The sequence below is a fragment of the Eleutherodactylus coqui genome, chromosome 12, assembly GCF_035609145.1.
Source record: "Eleutherodactylus coqui strain aEleCoq1 chromosome 12, aEleCoq1.hap1, whole genome shotgun sequence".
Taxonomy (NCBI): domain Eukaryota; kingdom Metazoa; phylum Chordata; class Amphibia; order Anura; family Eleutherodactylidae; genus Eleutherodactylus; species Eleutherodactylus coqui.
This window is the reverse complement of record NC_089848.1, coordinates 6,569,501-6,589,609: the sequence shown is the minus strand read 5'-3', so window position 1 is coordinate 6,589,609 and position 20,109 is coordinate 6,569,501. Positions and strand designations below refer to the sequence as shown.

The 20,109-nt window shown below is 49.1% G+C and overlaps 1 protein-coding gene across 1 annotated transcript in view; it reads right to left on the bottom strand.

Annotated features, from left to right (window-relative positions):
* The window catches only part of CDK13 (cyclin dependent kinase 13), a 55,674-nt gene extending 39,421 nt beyond the window's left edge, over window positions 1-16,253 (bottom strand). The window contains exon 1 of the mRNA XM_066585077.1: window positions 15,021-16,253. Within this exon, the coding sequence (XP_066441174.1) occupies window positions 15,021-15,934 (914 nt within the window). The 5' untranslated portion in view covers window positions 15,935-16,253. The remainder of the gene's footprint in view (window positions 1-15,020) is intronic.
* Between the last annotated feature and the right edge of the window lie 3,856 nt (window positions 16,254-20,109).

Sequence of the window (20,109 nt, the reverse complement as noted above, 5' to 3'; positions counted from 1 at the left end):
GAGGAGTAAAAATGTAATTAGTCCACTGATAAGGGATGTGAAAGTTTTATGGTCTCTGAATTTGTGCTAGGGGGTCACCGGGTCTGTGTGTTATCTCTGCTATACATTTCTCATTCACCACTGATGCAAGAAGCCCCCTCAGAGAATCACTCCAGTCCTGATAGTGTCAAAGGTTGGTATAAATCTGTACCCCCAAATTCTTTTGTGACGTTGGGATTTGAAGTTGCCTTTTAATATAATGTCACAGAAGAATTTGGGAGTACAAATTTATAACAACCTTTGACGCTGTCAGGACTGGAATGAACCTCTGAGGGGGCTTCTTGCATCACTGGAGAATATGAGAAATCTGGAGCAGAGATAAGGGGGTCACCAGGCCAGTGTGTTAACACCAATTTAGAGACCATAAAACTTTCACATCCCTTATCAGTGGACTAATTAAGTATTTACTCCTCTGCTTATCCTGTTATTGTTTTAGGCCGGCTGCACACGGCCGTGACAGTGAATTCCGCGGCGGAGCCCGTCATGGCGCCCCCCCGAGACCCCAAACTTACCTGCGGATCCGGCATCCTCGCTCCCGCATGACGCGCCGCAGCGTCATGTGACACGCCCACCGCGTCACATGACGCGGCGGCAGTAGGCGATTTCACGCTATCATAGCGTGAACGGACGGCTTCTATTGACTGCAATGGAAGCCGTCCGCGCGTACACCTGCGGCAAATAGAGCATGCCGCGGATGAGGACGGGAGATTTTACGGTGCGGAATTCCGCACCGTAAGCATTGAGCTATTAGGTTCAACAGAACCTAACAGCTGCGGGCAACGCGGCGGAAATCCGTCCGTGGGAAGGAGGCCTTAAGTGCAAATTAATCACATCTTGTCAGTGGCTTGTCAAATCTATGTGTGTATATATTGCCTCTTCGGATCTATTCCATTTAAGCCTGAGGAAGATCTCCGAGTAGGTTGGAAAGCTTGCTAGAATATCATCCTGGTTTTTTGTTAGCCATTTAAAAGGTATTATATCTACAAAATTACTTGGTTTCTGTTACTGGAGATCAACTTTCGGACATATACTTACATCCTGTGGAAGGCACAAGATCAGAAGCAGAGCCCCGCCATCCCACAGTGGGAGCCACTGCAACTGCTGGGATATACAAGAACAGCGCTGTTAACCCCCTAAATGCTGAGATTATGTAGATTGCGGCATGTAAAAAGTTCACAGAGGGAGCTACGTAAATGGCCCTTGTAATCATGGCTGGCGGGTTGCCATGGCAAAAGGACACCTTATTCTGGTGTTTCAGCTTGCTATTGCCTATGACTGCTATTGTAAGTGACAATGCATCATTATTGCAATCACAGCTGTTATGGTTCAAGTCCTCTACAGGGATATAAAAAAATGTTCAGTTTTTTGGGGGGTGGGGGGGGGGGGGGTTTAAAACACTTATTTTTTTTACATGTAAACAAAAACTTTTTGTGCACTTTCCTCTATTTGTATAAAGAAAACCCATATATTTGGCATCATTGTATTGCCTAATGACCTCTACAATAATTTGAACACACTACTTATCCTCCATGACAACTGTAAAAATAAATACATCTTTTAAAAAAGGCAAAGGCTTATTTTGTTCGTTTTTGCCTCCCCCAAAAAAACTCACTAAAAGATTGAAAAAGCCATACTTACTTTTAAAAGGGTACGAATAGAAAACTAAAGTTTGCCACAAAAAAAAACAAAAAACAAACAAGCCCTTAGGCCTCATGTCCACTAGCTAAATTGATTTACCAAATCTGCGCGTGTGTCCCGCACGCGTGATCTGCGCCCAGAGGGATGTATTGGACACCCGCAGGTAAGTAAATACCTACGGATGTATTTTTTCCCCTGCCGCGCGGATTGCACCTGCGGTAAATCACCCGCATGGAGAATCCGCGCGAGCCCGAATTTCCCAGTGGACATGGGGCCTTATACAAAAGCAAAAAGTTATGGCTTTTGAATGGTAGAAATGAAAATCTCCCCAAAATTGCTGCATCCTTTAGGGGTTAAATTTACCTATCAGCATATTTTTGGAATGTGTGCGTTTCCTCTGGGTACTCCAGTTTCCTCCAAAACATGGGGAGAACACATAAAAAAACTCCCTGCAGATGTTGTCCTTGGTCCGATTTGAACCCCAGTGCGGACCACCGATCACCATGCGATTTAGTACTTAAAATTAAATCTCAAGCCAGTTTTATGGCATTTAAAAAGTCAGACATTTTTGGGCGAGGCTTAAAGGGATGACCTCGTGGGCCATTGGATTTTGTCTAATTTACACGAGATGTAGGTTTCAACTATAATTTACATCCGCAGCAGCTTGTAGAGGACATGGATATTAGCCACGGACTTGCCAGGCATGCGCTAAGCTTATTAAAGGGATAATCCAGAGACGGGTTGCAAGCTGTGGAATCAGCTGTCACATGTGGGCACCGCCGGTTGCATGGGCTGTGTTCTTCCAAAATGCTAACCGGGCAGGTGTATCTCCTGCCTTCTCCCACAGTGCTTTACTTGGCGCACGGAGTGTATTAGCGTAGACAGGTGGCGACCGGTTGCGGTCAGTGCTACCTTGGTTCAGGAGGTTGACCGGCCAAAGTTGCGCTGCTATAAGGAGGAGAGCTGGCACGCTACAGGCTGGAAAAAACGCAACGGGTAGGCTGGGAAAGGGAATGGGAGCCTTATAGACTAGCCGTATGTTCCATGTAGTTGCAGCGGGGATGTTGAGCAGCTGCGGAAAAGTACAGGGAAACCAACGCCACCATCCGCAACCCCAGTGTAAGGCCTGAGAGCCTTGCTTACTGACGCCAGCAGCGATGACCATCAATAACGCCCTGCAGCCGGCCCAGACTGACGGGCAGCATCGATCAGATCATATTAGCCCCTGGAGCCGGGACGGCAGCCAGCACATTACAATTGTAGTGGGCTACCAGAACCTGCAGGGGAGAGTTGTATGCAGCCAATCAGGTTCAGGGGGCGTCCCCCCCCCCCCCCCCCCCGTCACTTGTCTTCACCAGGATTTCCTGGTGGCGTCAAGATACACTAATACTGTCTAACTTACTATGTTATAAACCGCAATCACAATATCTTATAGGAGATGCATCACAGTGAGGAATGGGAGCTGCACACTAGGTAAAGTCAGCCAGTATAATCAGCTCCATTATTACCTCGTTTCTCTCCGTGACCCAGATTATTCCGGGATTATGCTCGAAATGGCCATTATGCAAGACTACATTATACAAGTGCAGCTAATTGCTAAGTCTGCAGCTGTCCTATATACCAGATCACACAGACACTGCTGGGGATCTAGCGTTAGATGTTGCAGCGTGCCTGTTCCTTGTGGGGAGTCTCTTCCCGTTAACCCTTTAGTTTACAGGGAAATTTTCTTTGCGGTAAATTGTAGTTTTTTTTTGTGTTTGCTTTGGACCGAGAAATAAATGTAACCAACTCTTGAATGAATATGAATATATATATATATATATATATATATATTTATTTATAAATATTTTTTATTTTTTTTTCTTCTTCCCAGCAGTTCATTCCGGGAGTTGATCCCTCACAAACAACTTTTATTGTGCAGAAGCCCTGCCCATCTGTCTATTCCACAGACCCCCACGTGTCCCTGTAATTAAAACTTGCATTTATCATCGCTGTTTCTTAGGAACGGGTCACATAAAGTGGTTATTTCTATTCCTATATGGGGGCGTAATTGTTCTTTGGGCGAGCCGTTCCCCACCCGTACCCCCCATGGGCGTTGTTATACTAGACACTGCATGTTGATACGCAAGAGAAATAAATCGCAGCATGTATTTCTCAGCTTTCGTACGCCGCGTGAGCGCTATATACTTGCATGGGCTATATGCTGGCCATATGCAATACATGATGTACGGAAGCGCTCCCATACGCATCACTGAACAGGGAATAAAAAAAAAAAAACATTGCGTATGTCCATGAGCGTGTGATTTGCAGGCCTGTGCAGCGTCATACGCCATGTCTGCCAGCAGCGCAGAATGCTGGAAAATGTGTATAAGGCCGTGGAGATGAGCTCTGAGGGCTTTTACCCACTAGCGGTTTTTTTTTTTTTTTTTTTTTTTAAATGCTGTGATATTGCTGCGTTTTTTTTCAATGGGCCTTTCTAATGTTAAAATCACATCGCATAAAAATCGCAAAAGCACAACTGCCAGCAGCGCTGACCCCGGACGCCTCCTTCCCTGCTCTCGTAGAACCTAAGAAGAGTCGTCAGGGGAGGAGGATCCCAACTGCACACTGACGTCACAGCGCCGCGGCCCCTGCCGGTATTCACTAACGTGGTTAGCGGCAAGCAGGGAGAGCTCTGCGTGCCGCAGGTGTGCCACCACTGACCGTGTATGTGTATGTGTATGTGTATATATATATAAAATTTACACAAACGGGTATATCACCTAGTTGAAAAATAATATTTTGCTGAGTAGAACAAACTTTTAAACACCTGGGATAAACCTACATCTATGCAACCTGGCCGGTTCACACTAGCGCAAGTTTACCATGTAATACGCGCAAAGTCACAGGCAAATACATGGCCTTGCGCTTTTTCACTCACATTTGCGTGTATACATTGCGTAATACACAAGTGAAAAAAAAAGACCGCAGCCTGTTGTATTTTGCTGCATATTACACACAAAAGCCTATTCTCTATGGTCAGCGTATACATGCACCGATGCGAAGCGACTGCTCTAGAAATTTAAACCGCGCATGACAGTGTGTGAGAGATACGCTGTCATAAGCAGTACAATATCGCTAATATACGCAGCCCTAGGCCGACTCCACAGCGGTAAGACCCTGCATGACTCCATCAGGGATTTACGCATTCAGGTGGGCTCACACCCCCAAGTGAAATAGGAAATGGTAAGAGCGCAGACTAGATTGCCTGCATGTTCATTCCCACTAGTCTTCTGTTTCTCTACAATGTATAGACTATAACTTATACACGGTGCCAGAATACAGTTGCAGGGCCACTCCGGTGAAAGGACATTATTCCATGTTGGCCCCCTCACCCCAGTGCCTGTCACTCTGGGGGTCTCCTCTGTATACTGCAGCCACTTCCTTGTCTAATGTTTCTCATGCACCATCTTTATTCTGAGATTTCTGCTTTCCCTATTCTGTGCCAGCAATCCCATAATGTATCAGCACAGCATTACAACAGCAGCTCGAGACTGTACCATCTCTGCCTGCTGGGAAAACACTGCCATTATATTCTCCGCAAACCATAAACAGTCAGGAGGATGAGCTGCGATCTCCTTCATGATAACTGTGTGACAGGTGCCTCTAATCATCAACAGCAACTGTGATAGGAGCGTCTGTGTCCAGCTCCAAGGCTGGTTTCACATGGGCAAGAACATCGCGTGATTTCCGATGTTCCCGCTCATGCGATGAGCAAAAAGAATAAAAAAGGCGGAATGCTCCATCTTTCTGCGATGTGTGATTTTTTTAAAATCTCCCTTGTTTCCCTATGAAGCCTCCTCTTTATAGCATCGCAACTAACTTGTGTTGCGTTTTTAACATTAGAAAGTGCGATTTTAACGCTGGCGGCAGCAATGCGGGCTTATTCAAAAAAAAAAAAAAAAAAAGGCAGTGCTGATGCACCAACAATGGCTGAAACGAAGATGCAATTTTCTCGCAGCAAAATCATGATCATTCGTGTGGAACCAGCCTCACGGCCCTTTTACACCAAGCAATACTTCTTCAGATTCTCGCTGGATGGGCAGACTCTGACCCATAACGATGCAATGTAAATGCCGGCAGTGACTGAATGACGAACGATAATTAGTTCGGTTTCTGCAGGTGTAAATATCAAATAACGCATGAAAGATGAATTCCCCAGAGTGGGCCTGGGTATTAGTGTATCTTGACGCCACCAGGAAGCTAGGGGTTTGACAGGAGTAACGCCTTTGTCACACCCCTAGCTACCTATTAGTTGACGTCAGAAAGGTCCTAGCAGGACACTGTATATTGATTGCTGCCAGCTGTGGCCAGTTAGCGTTACGGATTATTTTCCCCCTAGCCTTATATAATTAGTTGTACATACTTGCATGTTGTAACATGGAAGTATTTACAACTAATGATGTTATGCTAAAAGGAAAATCATCCCTAACCAGCCACGGTTGCAAACAATCAATATCTAGAGGAGCCATGATTACCTCTCTTGCAGTGCCGTTGTTCCCCCGCCACGGCGCAGGTGAAAGAACAGACAGCCTCACTGCTGATCGGAGGTAGCATTGGCGAACGGCCGTGGATAAAGCAGCATAAGCGGCAAGCAGATGTAAGGGCCAGGGAGCCGCCGAAGTGAGCCGGGACAGAAGAGGTCACGTGGGCAGTCCGCAGACATAAGCGCCTCACAGGACACAACGGAAGGGCCAGACCGTTCGTGAGAAGCAGCAGCGGCTGGGAACACACCGCTGGGGACCTAACAGCTGCAGTGGGGCGCCCGGTGAGATAAGATACACTAATACTGTGGCCCTCTAGCAGAACAACGATGACTCAAATGTGGGGGAAAAGTACTTTGCCTGTGCAGATGACGGTCTCCCTAGCAAACGTACTTTTATGGACATGCCCCCCTTACAAGTGCGCGGCCTCCGACAGACGATATCTGTCCGCAGCAACTGGGATCGGAGAGAACTCTGATCCCTGCTGTGTAAAAAAAATTATAATTAAAGTTTTGCAAATATGCTTCCAGATTTTCTTTATTGAGAAATTCTAAAAAAAAAAAAAAAAAATTAAAGAAATTGCAGGAGATTCCTGGAGTTTTGTTTAGAAGTCTCAAAACTGCCTGAAGGAACTCTGAAGTCATTCTAGTAAGGAACACAACCAGATGTCCAAATTCTGGCTCAGTCATTGATGCTCAAACAGGATTGGTCACTATGGGGTTAACACTTGGTTCCATATCAACACATGTCAACTTAATTAGAGACTATAACAAGCAGATCATTGGGAGCCCCTCGACTGGCACATCAGGCTTGAGATCTCACTTTATTTTGACTGGTGATATTCTATCTGAGGTCGGCGTGCCCATAATTCCGAAGCAGCTGTCAGGACGACGCTGGTCCTTGTGACCGCTTCATTTAGTGGCTGGCTTCAGGGATCAAAAAAAAAAAAAAAAATTGTATCTAAAAAGCTCAATAAAAGTTTCATTGAAAGAAAAAAGATAAATGTAGTTTACAAAAAAGAAAAAAAAAAATGCATTTTTACCCACAAAAAGAAAAAAAAATACAAAGTTTTAAATCCATAAAGTACGAAAAAAATGTTTAAAAAAGCAACACATAATGGGTATTACCACGTTCCTAACGACCCGACAATGAAAATATTTTGTTGTATAACTTCACACGAGTGAGGGCGATATCGAGCTGTGAATCCCGCCGGCATATCGCCCTCGCAATCCATGTGAAATCCCCGAGGATGCAAGGCGCTTTTATGTGAAAACAGCCTTGCATCCCTTCGGGCATGTAGGGATCCTCCAGCGCGGCTGTCGGCCATGGCTGAAGTTTGCTGATCGTTTTCAATGGAAGACCTCGAATCACATCGCGTGCGCCTAACGTGGTGCAATGCTGCCGCGCTGCCCCATTGTTAACAGTGGGCAATGCGCTGGCACACACAAGATAGAACATGTCGCGAATTGATTCCCGCAGCGCCATGTGGGGGAAAAAATAAAATACGCAAAGCACATTGTTCACCTCCCAAAAAATGCAATAAAAAGTATTCCAATTGTCCAAAAGTTATCTAACACGGTACCAACAAAAAATACAACTCTTACCGCAAAATACAAGCCTCATAGAGCGTCGCTGCCAGAAAATGTAGTATGGGCCTTAGGGCTAATTATCCTGTGGCGTTATCCCTCAGCTATTTGGTTCTGTTTAACCTAATAGCTCGATGTTCATGCTGCCGAATTCTGCAGCATGAAAGAAACCGTGGCATGTTCTAATTGCCGCAGAAAAAAAAAGCACGGTCGACTTCCACTGTAGTCAATGGGAGCCGGCCGTCATGCGATATTTCTACTGTGAGCACAGCATCGGTATCGCGTGATTACACGTCACCGCGTCATGCGCTGTACTGCGATAGGGGCGAGTATGGGATCTTTGGGGGGCGCCGTGATATTCTGCTGGCAGAGTCAGTCACGGCCGTGGGCATGAGGCCTTAGGATGTGATATTGCAGAGCCAACTTTTCTTTAAAAGCGAGTTTTTATTGTCCAAAAGTATTAAAAAACAAAAACACAAGTATATCTATTTAACTGCTCCTCTTTTACATGCTACAAATTGCTCAATGGGTGCTAAGGAATGAAGAGAGAAAGTGAAAGTGCCACTTCTGCTATTCGACCCAGCGATGACAGCTCCGCGGTGGAGCTGCAGGGTTCTAGAAGACCCAGATCAGCTCTGTTAGTGACTCCTGTCCCTGCAGAGGAGGTTTCCCCCTGTGACTGGGGCTCCTAAAGATTGTGCTCCTGTGGATGCCCCAGCTACAGTAGAAAAGTGTGGCATTCAAAAACAATGCCTGAGGGTCATTCACATTTGTCCGATGTGACGTTATGGGGACATATATATTTTATGGTGTCATTTGTTCTGTTAATTTGTGTACATTTTTTTTTAAATCTATGTGTATAAAGAAGAAAACAACCAACCGCCAACCCAAACCATCAGCGTGTGCGCTCTGTACTGCAAGACTGCACCAATTATATATGAAAACGGCCAAAACAAAATGAGGAACTTCTTGCTGTGCTTTATTTTAGTGTAAATATACAAATTTTAAAAATAAACTATAAATTTAAAAAGATTGGTTTCTTTTAGCTTTTTACCCAAATAAATCATGGAGGCAGCAATGGGCAATTTCCCCTAAAAGTGTCTGTTTAGGACCAAAACAGCCTTGTTATTAAGGGTTTAAATAATTCTGAAGCAGCGTTTCCTAGAGCTATGCATTGTACTAATAGGCCACTCCCACAAGCGGCGTTTTTGAACACGTTACAGCATATTTTAACGAGATGCTGCGTTCTTCTTAAGCGTGTATAATACGCAATCAAAGCACGCAAATGTGAATGGATCCATGACAAATAATGTCCCATCACTGACTATTCACCATTATGCGGTGGTAATACACGTAATACACTTATGTGAGCCCGCCCCAACAATGCCTGAAAACTGAAGATTTACAATTCCCCTCCTAACCGCGAATAGAGGGTCCGTAAGCCAAACTTCAGACTCCCTCGTATAGGGCTGCGTTGGATCCTCCGGCTGGAGGTTCGCTCACAGATCCGGCTGAAAATACCGGAAGAAAAAGTGTTGCATGCACAGCTTTTCCTTTTGTCCAAAACTGGGCAGATGGCAGAAAGTGGGCAGACCCCATTATAGTCAGTGGAGTCTATCCGGCGCTGTAAGATTCCATCCATAGACTCCCCGAACATAGGAGGAAAGGGGACTCCCCAACGCAGATGTGAAAGCAGCCAACCATATTAATATGGTGACATCCACAGGATAAAAGCATCGAGCTATAGAAAGAATGGCGGAAAACCTTCAGAACACGAAGAAAAAAAAACAACCTGTCCTAAATTCCTATCAAAAGAAATAAGCAACACGTTCTGCGTCAAATGACGTCATCTATATATATCTTCTAAGCCGGAGTCGGTACGCTTCTGCCAACTCTCCACCACATTGGACTCGAACCCCACAGACCCAACACCCAAGTCCTACGGAGAGCGCGCTGACACATACATCTCCGCAGGTCACCTCGCAGCAGCGCTTGACGAGTCATTTAATAAGCATCTAATGACTCCGTGTATTTCCGGCTCATCTGGTTCACACAAGGATATAATTGGAAGCTCCACCTTTATAACCGCTTACATAAATGGACGTATTGAGGGCAATTTTGTAACCCCTTTTTTTTTCCTTTTTAACCCTTATCGGTCACTCTTATTCTAATAGGAAGCAGCTGAGAGGAAATAGTACTACTTGCAGCTGCTCTTCTCAAGGCACCATCAGCAGACATCATGGTGGCCACGAACGTACCCCCCTCAACATATAACACCGACTGCGGTATTCTTGCTGTTCGGAGACGCGCGGCTGCTCTTGCCTACAAGCCGAGCTTGCCAAGGTAAATATACATTCAGCATTCGCCAGGAGGATGATCACATGTTGGTGCCAAGTGCAATAACTGCACACCGTTTGCTGCCAACCGCTGTGTTGTACGTGTAGCCACAGTAATTAGTGCAATCCGTGGCAGTTAGCACAGCTCACCAACCGCGATGTGTATGGGCATCTGACTGCAATATGCTACTATACCAGCAAAAGGTGACCGCTTCAAGCTATTAACCTCTTAGTGACGCTGCCTACTATGGACCAAAGGAAGCAGCAATCTCCACCCCCCCCCCCACCTCCCAGGGGGTTGTTTCATTCCCACTTTTCAAAAGCCATAACATTTTTCTGTCAACATGGCGGTATGATGGCTTGTTTTTTTGCGTGGCGAGCTGCCGTTTTATTCCTACCATTTATTTTGGATACTTATATATATAAAATTGAATGTATGCGTGTCTGCGTGCGTGCCTGTCTATCTGCGGGCGGGCCTGCCTGCGTGCGTGCCTGCGCGCGCGTTACTACACCATTCATCCGATCGCCATGAAACTTTGGGAAGTTGAGTACACTCCTGGGATGATTATAGGCATAGTACAAATATCCTACGATAAATGGCGCACGCGCGTGCATTGTCGACAGTTACGTCCCCCCCCCACGTAGATCGTTCGATTTCCATCATTGCCACTAATTTTCTCACTTTCCGGTGTCATAGAAATTTGTAATTTGGCACGAGCATTGATTATGTCATAAATAGGAAAAGTTAATGGGTCCCAACTCCATTATTCAATTCTAAGCGCAAAAGAATTAGCGTCCAAATTTTACGTACGTAATCTAATTCTCTCACTTCCTGATGTCATCTATATATATCCGTCCGTTCGTCCATCATGCATTACTACACCATTCATCCAATCGCCATGAAACTTTGGGAAGTTGTTGAGTACACTCCTGGGAAGATTACTGGCATAGTACATCTATCCTACGATAGGTGGCGCGCGTGCGAGCGTCGTCGACAGTTATGCCCCCCAGACAAAGATCGTTTGATTTCCATCTCAAGCACGAAAGCAAAAGCCATTACGAGCAACGGGATGCGTGTTCAACTACAAAATGATGCATCCGCCGAACGTATCACAAGACAATTGCTGGATGTTGAGAATGCTGAGGTAACATGAAAGCTGCGCTGTGATTGGTTGCTATTTCTTATACTGCTGAGGTAACATGAAAGCTGTGCTGTGATTGGTTATCTAGATATATAAAAACGAATGTATGTATGTCTGTCATCGCAGCAACGCGCGACGGGTAAGCTAGTACTCTATAAATTACTACAAATAACAAATAAAAAAAACTCATCAATTCTGCCATTTTTTTCACAGCGTTAATCATGCAGCCTCAATGACATGATATACTATTTCTGGTTATACAATAACTATACCAAAATTTAACCCCCCCCCCCCCCCCCCCCCCACCCCCACACACACTTTTGCAGGATACAAATCCTTTCTTTTGCATCACGGCATTCAAAGTCTCTCCCATCAGGATGAAAAATCCGTTCAGTTTATTGTATGGGTCATTACAAAGGCAACTATACCAGGCGAGGGTTTCTTTTAATGTTTTAAAAAAACAACTTTAAGCAAAAAAATGTTTTTAACTTTCCCTTTTTGTTTAAGTTTTATGTCCCGGTAGATAAGTTGAACATGTAATGCTGGGATCACTTTGATAATGCACTGCATTACATTTGTACTGCAGTGTATTATGGATTATAGCGATCACAGGCCATGGCAGACCTGGAAGCCATTGACTGGTATCTGGCTGCCACGGCAACACAGCTGCAATTACATGGCGGAGGGCCAACGACATCAGAAAGAGCGCCCTCCCTCTGTGAGCCTTTTACATGCCGTGATCAACATTCATCAGCGCTGTCGCCAATGCATGCAGTTGCAGCAAGAGACCGGTTGTCAGTCGCAGCGCGCTCAGCTCCTGGGCGCATGTCATCCATTGGAAACAAGTGTACGCCTAATCGTGGGAACCCCTTCCCAGCCAGGGTGTACATTTACGTCCCGGGGCGGGAAGGGGTTGTCCAGTTGTCAGACATTCCCTCTATGGGTACAGCTATGCCAAACGAACAAGAAACTGTAATTTCCTGTCCTCCGCTCCCACGATCCAGCCCCACTGTCCGCCACCAGTGTCATAGTCCTCAGCTCCTGGCATCATGGCGCCCGGGATGTTAGCGCTGATGCCAAGAGTTCAAAATGATGGCGCCGCAGTCAGGTGACATCACCCACAGCAAATGCCACGAGGACAGTGGGGCTGCAGCGCTCGATCATGAGGTCCAGCTGGACCCATAGAAGAAATGTCTGGTACCCAGACGGCCCCATTAACCATTTACACACCATAAGGTTACTTCTCTGAAGTAAGAAGCCAACTGACACAATGATGGGGAAACAGCAAGCGAGTTACATCCTCCTGGAGAAGCCACCGTATGCGAAGTCGGGACTGTATCAGACAAGGACTACTTACACAACACTCCGACGCCTAGTTTACATTAATCAAGTAACAACATTCCAGAATGCCAAAAAAAAAAAGAACAACTGAAAACCAATACTTTCCTGCACCGCTACTCCACTCGCCTCTACACTGTCCAGTCTGTATAATGGGAGTGCAAGGCCAACTAGGAGTAGCTCCGCTAGCTCACCTCAGCTGATCTCCAGCGGATTTTACCCCTTCAATTGAATTTAAGTTGAAGGAGTGAAATCAGCTGGAGATCCACCATATTTGCACACACCCCTACTCCACCGGATGGGTGTATAGAGCGGGCGCGCTTCTCCTTACTTGCCTGATATAAAAGCGGCATGAAGGGGGCTGTGCTGCGGATCACGGTACACCCGGCACACACTGCAGCAATCGCCTCCTCTATACAGCGCACACACATTACATCACTGGGGATCATCGAGTTACGTCTATATTCACCCAACTAGGTTTTTGGAATGTGGCAGAAAACCGGAGAACCCGAAGGAAACCCACGTAAACATGGCAAGAACATACAAACTGCATGCAGGTCTCAATCTAGAAGCCCAACACTGCAAGGCAACTGTGCTAACCACTGAGCCACCATGTTACTTTACATAGCACCCATATATCCACACCACTGGTTCTCTGCGGTAACAGAGAGGTTCTTCAGCCTCTTTAGGACTTATTCACACAAACGAGAAACTTGCGCAAGTTTGGTGCGATGCAGACAAAACCGCACGGGTATGAGGTTTACTCTTTCTAATGAATTCATTCACAGACATTTTTTTCTTCTTTTTTGGGGGTGGATAAAATTACATCGGAGCAGATTCTATTTTTGGGGGTTCCTGCGGGAGGAGTCGCCCGTTGTTTCCTGTGGGATCTTGCAAAGTAAATAAATATCACATGGCGCTCGCGTACCTCAAGATGTGCAGGTGAGTGCGACGGGATTTTTCCCTTTCAAGTCGATGCGGCGCACCTGCGATCCCTTCACGTGCAAACATCGCGGATTCACAGAAGCCATGCAAATTTTATTTATACTGTACATCGCAAAAACGCGTTGCCGTGAAAATCGCATGCTCGCAAGTGCATGAAAAGATGGAGACCGCGTGCTATCGTCTTCAATGGGAAAAACGTGCACAGCGCGGCCCACGAGCGCCATGAGATTTATGTTAAGGTCCTATTGAGAACGAGCGATGCGCTAAGGGAACGCAAAATATAGAAAATCTATGATTATCTTCTTCGCAGCGGCGCCACGAGGGAGCGCAATAAAATCTACGTATATCGCCACTTGTGTCACCAAATGCATCTAAAGGAACGGAATGTCATATTCGCGCATCACACAAGACCTGCGCAATAATCTCATTCGTACGAATACGCCCCCGCTGCCAGCTCATCCCCACCACTGTATAGCGGCTCTTCCAGCCAGCTGACAGCGCCATTCATTCACCGGGTTTATTCACACGGCCTTCCGGGAAAAACTTTACAAAAAAAAAACCCCGACGCCCGCCCCGTGTGTTTTACGCATAGAAATCGCCAGTGACGGGCAGAGAATTGTTGTATTACACTGTGTATTCACGGACCAAAACACGCAATAAGGCCGGACGAAAGAGCCCTGAAAAAGCGTCCCCACGGCGGTTTTACCGCGACACGTCACCATGATGGGGCCCTCAAACGGAAAAGGGGCCAATCACCAACGGCAGGGAGACGGGCGCCATCTTAGTGCGCTGAGCATTACGCTTCATTCCGTTATATTTGGCGTATAGAATAAAGCAGCAACTGCGCAATTCTACACTCCATGTATAATGGAAACGAACGCTTGTCCGGCGCCAAAGTGCCGTCCACTTCACTAACGCCCGCGGTGCAATGGAGGCGGTGACGTAATATCACATCCTAGTAATACCTCATCCTGTGACCGCGCCATTTACAGCAGGGGGCGCTCACACAGGCGAATGCTCCCTGTGCCGCGTCCCCTCGTACCGCACTGTGTGACCGCGCCATTTACAGCAGGGGGCGCTCACACAGGCGAATGCTCCCTGTGCCGCGTCCCCTCATACCGCACTGTGTGAACGCTCCCTGACCGCGCCATTTACAGCAGGGGGCGCTCACACTGGCGAATGCTCCCTGTGCCGCGTCCCCTCATACCGCACTGTGTGACCGCGCCATTTACAGCAGGGGGCGCTCACACAGGCAAATGCTCCCTGTGCCGCGTCCCCTCGTACCGCACTGTGTGAACGCTCCCTGACCGCGCCATTTACAGCAGGGGGCGCTCACACTGGCGAATGCTCCCTGTGCCGCGTCCCCTCGTACCGCACTGTGTGACCGCGCCATTTACAGCAGGGGGCGCTCACACAGGCGAATGCTCCGTGCCGCGTCCCCTCGTACCGCACTGTGTGAACGCAGCTGCTTACCTGCCGACAGGGCTGTAGGGGCTGCGGGACCGGCGCCGGCCAGCCGGGGAGGACGTCTCTCCGTAGTTGGGCGAGCGGCGGCCGGCTCGGTGCCCGCTGTAGCCCGGACTGGGCGAGCGCGCCGGGCTGACGGACTTCTTGCGGTGGTTGCCCGGGGAGGCCGCCCGGTATGCCCGCTCCCCTCGGTAGGCCTTGGGCGGCTGCTTGCCGTGCTGCGCGGCCTCCTTCGGCCTGTACGCCGGTCTCTTGGCCTCCTCCTGCGGCCTCCAGGTCGGGGCGAGCAGCAGCGGCTCGGGCAGCAACAGGTTTCCGATCCCCAGCCGGCTCCGCCGGTCATCGCTGCGGCCGCCCCGCGCCTCCTCCCTCCGCCGGGGCCCGGGCTCTTGCCGGCGGCCGCCCCGCTTCCTCCTGCCGTCCCCGGCCTGGCGTAGTAGGGAGAGCGGCGCCTGCTGCAGCCCCGGCGAGGAAGGACATCTGTCGGAGGCCGGGGACGGGATGAGGCCTAGCACCGGGGGGAACGGCGGCCCCGGCTCAGCCCCGGACAGGGCGCCCTCGGACAGGGAGCTGACGTCGTCGTACTCCACGGTGCTGGCGGCGAGCGCCCCGATGCGGCGCAGCATGTCCTTCCGCCGGTCCCGCTGCCGCTTCTTCTTGGGCTTGCGGCGCCTCTCCACCCGCGGCACGACCGGCACCTCTCCCTCCTCCACTAGGCCCCCGCCGGCCTCCTGCTCCCGCAGCCGGCGCCGCTTGCGCCTGTGCTGCTCCCTTCGGCGCCTTCTCCACGAGGAGTCTCGGGGCCTCGGGTGCTGCCCGGACACGGACGAGGCCGCTGAGGAGGAGGTGGACAGCGCCGGGCCGGGCGGCTGGGTGAGCGCGGAACTCCCCTGCATCGGGGGGCATAGAGGGGAGAACATCCCGGCCGGCCGCCCCCCGCTCTGCTACGTGCTGTGGCTGTGCGCTCGCTCGCCGGATGGTGCCCTCTACGAGCGGTTGGCAGCGCCCTTGTAGCCGCCTGTCAGCCCATGGTCGGCGCCCGCTGGCGGCACGATAATCCTCCGACTCGGCGCTCTGCACTTCGCCAACTTCCTATGTGAGCTGCGGGAGACGTGCGAGCATGCCGCGGACTGCTGATTGGCGGCGGACCAGGAAGCGGAGTCACCCGGGCCCGAAACAAGGAAGTAGAGCCGGCTCCATGGTCCTATCACACACACCGCCCACCGCGGCACATGGCGGGGAGGGGGCAGGCGCTGCGGGTAGTCCACGATTGTCTAGGCTTCCGAGGAAGAAGGGGTAGGAGAGAGGTGGCGGCCGGCACTCCCCCTGCAAGGCATCGCACGACCACCTGCCTCCCCACTAGCGCTGCTAGACCGGCCGATCAGGGGTAGAGTCACCGTGCAGCCTGTTGCTACAAACAAGATACATTATTGCTACAGACAAGATACATTATTGCTACAGACAAGATACATTGTTACTGCTCACAGATTATATTGTTACTGCACGCAGCTACATTGTTACTAGGCGCAGATATATTAATACTACACACAGATACATCGTTACTAGGCGCAGATATATTAATACTACACACAGATACATTGTTGCCACAGACAGATGCGCTGCTGCCACAGACGGTTCCGCTATTGTTACAGACACGCTGTTGCCACAGACAGATGCGCTGTTGCCACAGAATGTTCCGCTATTGCTACAGACAGATGCATTGTTGGTACAGATCGATGCGCTGTTTGCGACAGATGCGCTGTTGCCACAGACAGTTCCACTGTTGCTACAGACATGCATTGTTGCTACAGATCCATTGTTGCCACAGACAGATGAGACAGTTCCGCTGTTGCCACAGATGCATTGTTGCCACAGACAGTTCCGCTATTGCTACAGACAGATGCTTTGTTGTTGCACTTAAATACGTTGTTGCCACAGACAGATGGATTGTTATTACACACAGCTACATTGTTACTACAAACAGATATTGTTACCGCCTACAAATACATTGTTACTACAGCAGATATATTAATACTACACGCAGATGCGCTGTTGCCACAGACAGATGCGCTGTTGCCACAGACAGATGCATTGTTGTCTCAGACAGATGTGCTGTTGCCAGAGAGAGTTCCGCTATTGCTACAGACAGATGCGCTGCTGCCACAGGCAGATGCGTTGTTGCCACAGGCAGATGCGTTGTTGCCACAGGCAGATGTGCTGTTGCCACAGGCAGATGCGCTGTTGCCACAGACTGTTCCGCTATTGTTACAGACACGCTGTTGCCACAGAATGTTCCGCTATTGCTACAGACAGATGCATTGTTGCCACAGATGCATTGTTGCCACAGATGCATTGTTGCCACAGACAGATGCATTGTTGCCACAGACAGTTCCGCTATTGCTACAGACAGATGCATTATTGTTACAGACAGATGCTTTGTTGTTGCACATAGATACATTGTTGCCACAGACAGTTCCGCTGTTGCCACAGGCAGATGCGTTGTTGCCACAGGCAGATGCGTTGTTGCCACAGGCAGATGCGTTGTTGCCACAGACTGTTCCGCTGTTGCAACAGACAGATGGGTTGTTGCCACAGACAGATGCGTTGTTGTCACAGACAGATGCGTTGTTGTCACAGACAGATGCGTTGTTGTCACAGTCAGATGCACTGTTGTCACAGACAGATGCGTTGTTGCCACAGGCAGATGCGTTGTTGCCACAGGCAGATGCGTTGTTGCCACAGGCAGATGCGTTGTTGCCACAGGCAGATGCGTTCTTCCCACAGGCAGATGCGTTGTTGCGACAGACAGATGCGTTGTTGCGACAGACAGATGCGTTGTTGCGACAGACAGATGCGTTGTGGCCACAGACAGATGCGTTGTGGCCACAGACAGATGCATTGTGGCCACAGACAGATGCGTTGTGGCCACAGACAGATGCGTTGTGGCCACAGACAGATGCGTTGTTGCCACAGACAGATGCGTTGTTGCCACAGACAGATGCGTTGTTGCCACAGACAGTTCCGCTGTTGCCACAGACAGTTCCGCTGTTGCCACAGACAGTTCCGCTGTTGCCACAGACAGATGCGCTGTTGCCACAGACAGTCCCGCTGTTGCTACTGACAGATGCATTGTTGCTACAGATGCATTGTTGCCACAGACAGATGCATTGTTGCCACAGACAGTTCTGCTATTGCTGCAGACAGATGCATTATTGTTACAGACAGATGCTTTGTTGTTGCACATAGATACATTGTTGCCACAGACAGTTCCGCTGTTGCCACAGGCAGATGCGTTGTTGCCACAGACTGTTCCGCTGTTGCGACAGACAGATGGGTTGTTGCCACAGACAGATGCGTTGTTGTCACAGACAGATGCGTTGTTGTCACAGACAGATGCGTTGTTGCCACAGACAGTTCTGCTATTGCTGCAGACAGATGCATTATTGTTACAGACAGATGCTTTGTTGTTGCACATAGATACATTGTTGCCACAGACAGTTCCGCTGTTGCCACAGGCAGATGCGTTGTTGCCACAGGCAGATGCGTTGTTGCCACAGACTGTTCCGCTGTTGCGACAGACAGATGGGTTGTTGCCACAGACAGATGCGTTGTTGTCACAGGCAGATGCGTTGTTGTCACAGGCAGATGCGTTGTTGTCACAGGCAGATGCGTTGTTGCCACAGGCAGATGCGTTCTTCCCACAGGCAGATGCGTTCTTCCCACAGGCAGATGCGTTGTTGCGACAGACAGATGCGTTGTTGCCACAGACAGATGCGTTGTTGCCACAGACAGATGCGTTGTTGCCACAGACAGATGCGTTGTTGCCACAGACAGATGCGTTGTTGCCACAGACAGATGCGTTGTGGCCACAGACAGATGCGTTGTGGCCACAGACAGATGCGTTGTGGCCACAGACAGATGCGTTGTGGCCACAGACAGATGCGTTGTGGCCACAGACAGATGCGTTGTGGCCACAGACAGTTCCGCTGTTGCCACAGACAGTTCCGCTGTTGCCACAGACAGATGCGTTGTGGCCACAGACAGATGCGTTGTTGCCACAGACAGATGCGTTGTTGCCACAGACAGATGCGTTGTTGCCACAGACAGTTCCGCTGTTGCCACAGACAGATGCGCTGTTGCCACAGGCAGTTCCGCTGTTGCCACAGACTGTTCGGCTATTGCTACAGACATATGCATTATTGCCACAGACAGATGCGCTGTTGCCACAGACAGTCCCGCTGTTGCTACTGACAGATGCATTGTTGCCACAGACAGTTCCGCTATTGCTACAGAAAGATGCATTATTGTTACAGACAGATGCATTGTTGTTACACATAGATAGATTTTTGCTAAAGATGCATTGTTGCCACAGACCGATGCGCTGTTGCCACAGACAGTTCCGCTATAGCTACAGACAGATGCTTTGTTGTTACACATAGATACATTGTTGTTACAGATGCACTGTTGCCACAAACAGTTCAACTGTTGCTACAGACAGATGCTTTGTTGCCACAGACAGATGCATTGTTGCCACAGATAGTCCCGCTGCTGCCACAGACGGATGCGCTGTTGCCGCAGACAGATACGCTGTTGCCGCAGACAGATGCGCTGTTGCCGCAGACAGATGCGCTGTTGCCACAGACTGTTCTGCTATTGCTACAGACAGATGCATTGTTGGTATAGACCGATGCGCTGTTTCCGACAAACGCGCTGTTGCCACTGACAGTTCCGCTGTTGCTATGGACAGATGCATTGTTGCTACCGATCAATTGTTGCCACAGACAGATGCATTGTTGCCGCAGACAGTTCCGCTGCTGCTACAGACAGATGCATTACTGTTACAGACAGATGCATTGTTGTTACACATAGATACATTGTTGCCACAGAGAGTTCCGCTGTTGCTACAGACAGATGCTTTGTTGCCACAGACAGATGCATTGTTGCCACAGATAGTTCTGCTGCTGCCACAGACGGATGCGTTGTTGCCGCAGACGGATGCGTTGTTGCCGCAGACGGATGCGTTGTTGCCGCAGACGGATGCGTTGTTGCCGCAGACGGATGCGTTGTTGCCGCAGACGGATGCGTTGTTGCCGCA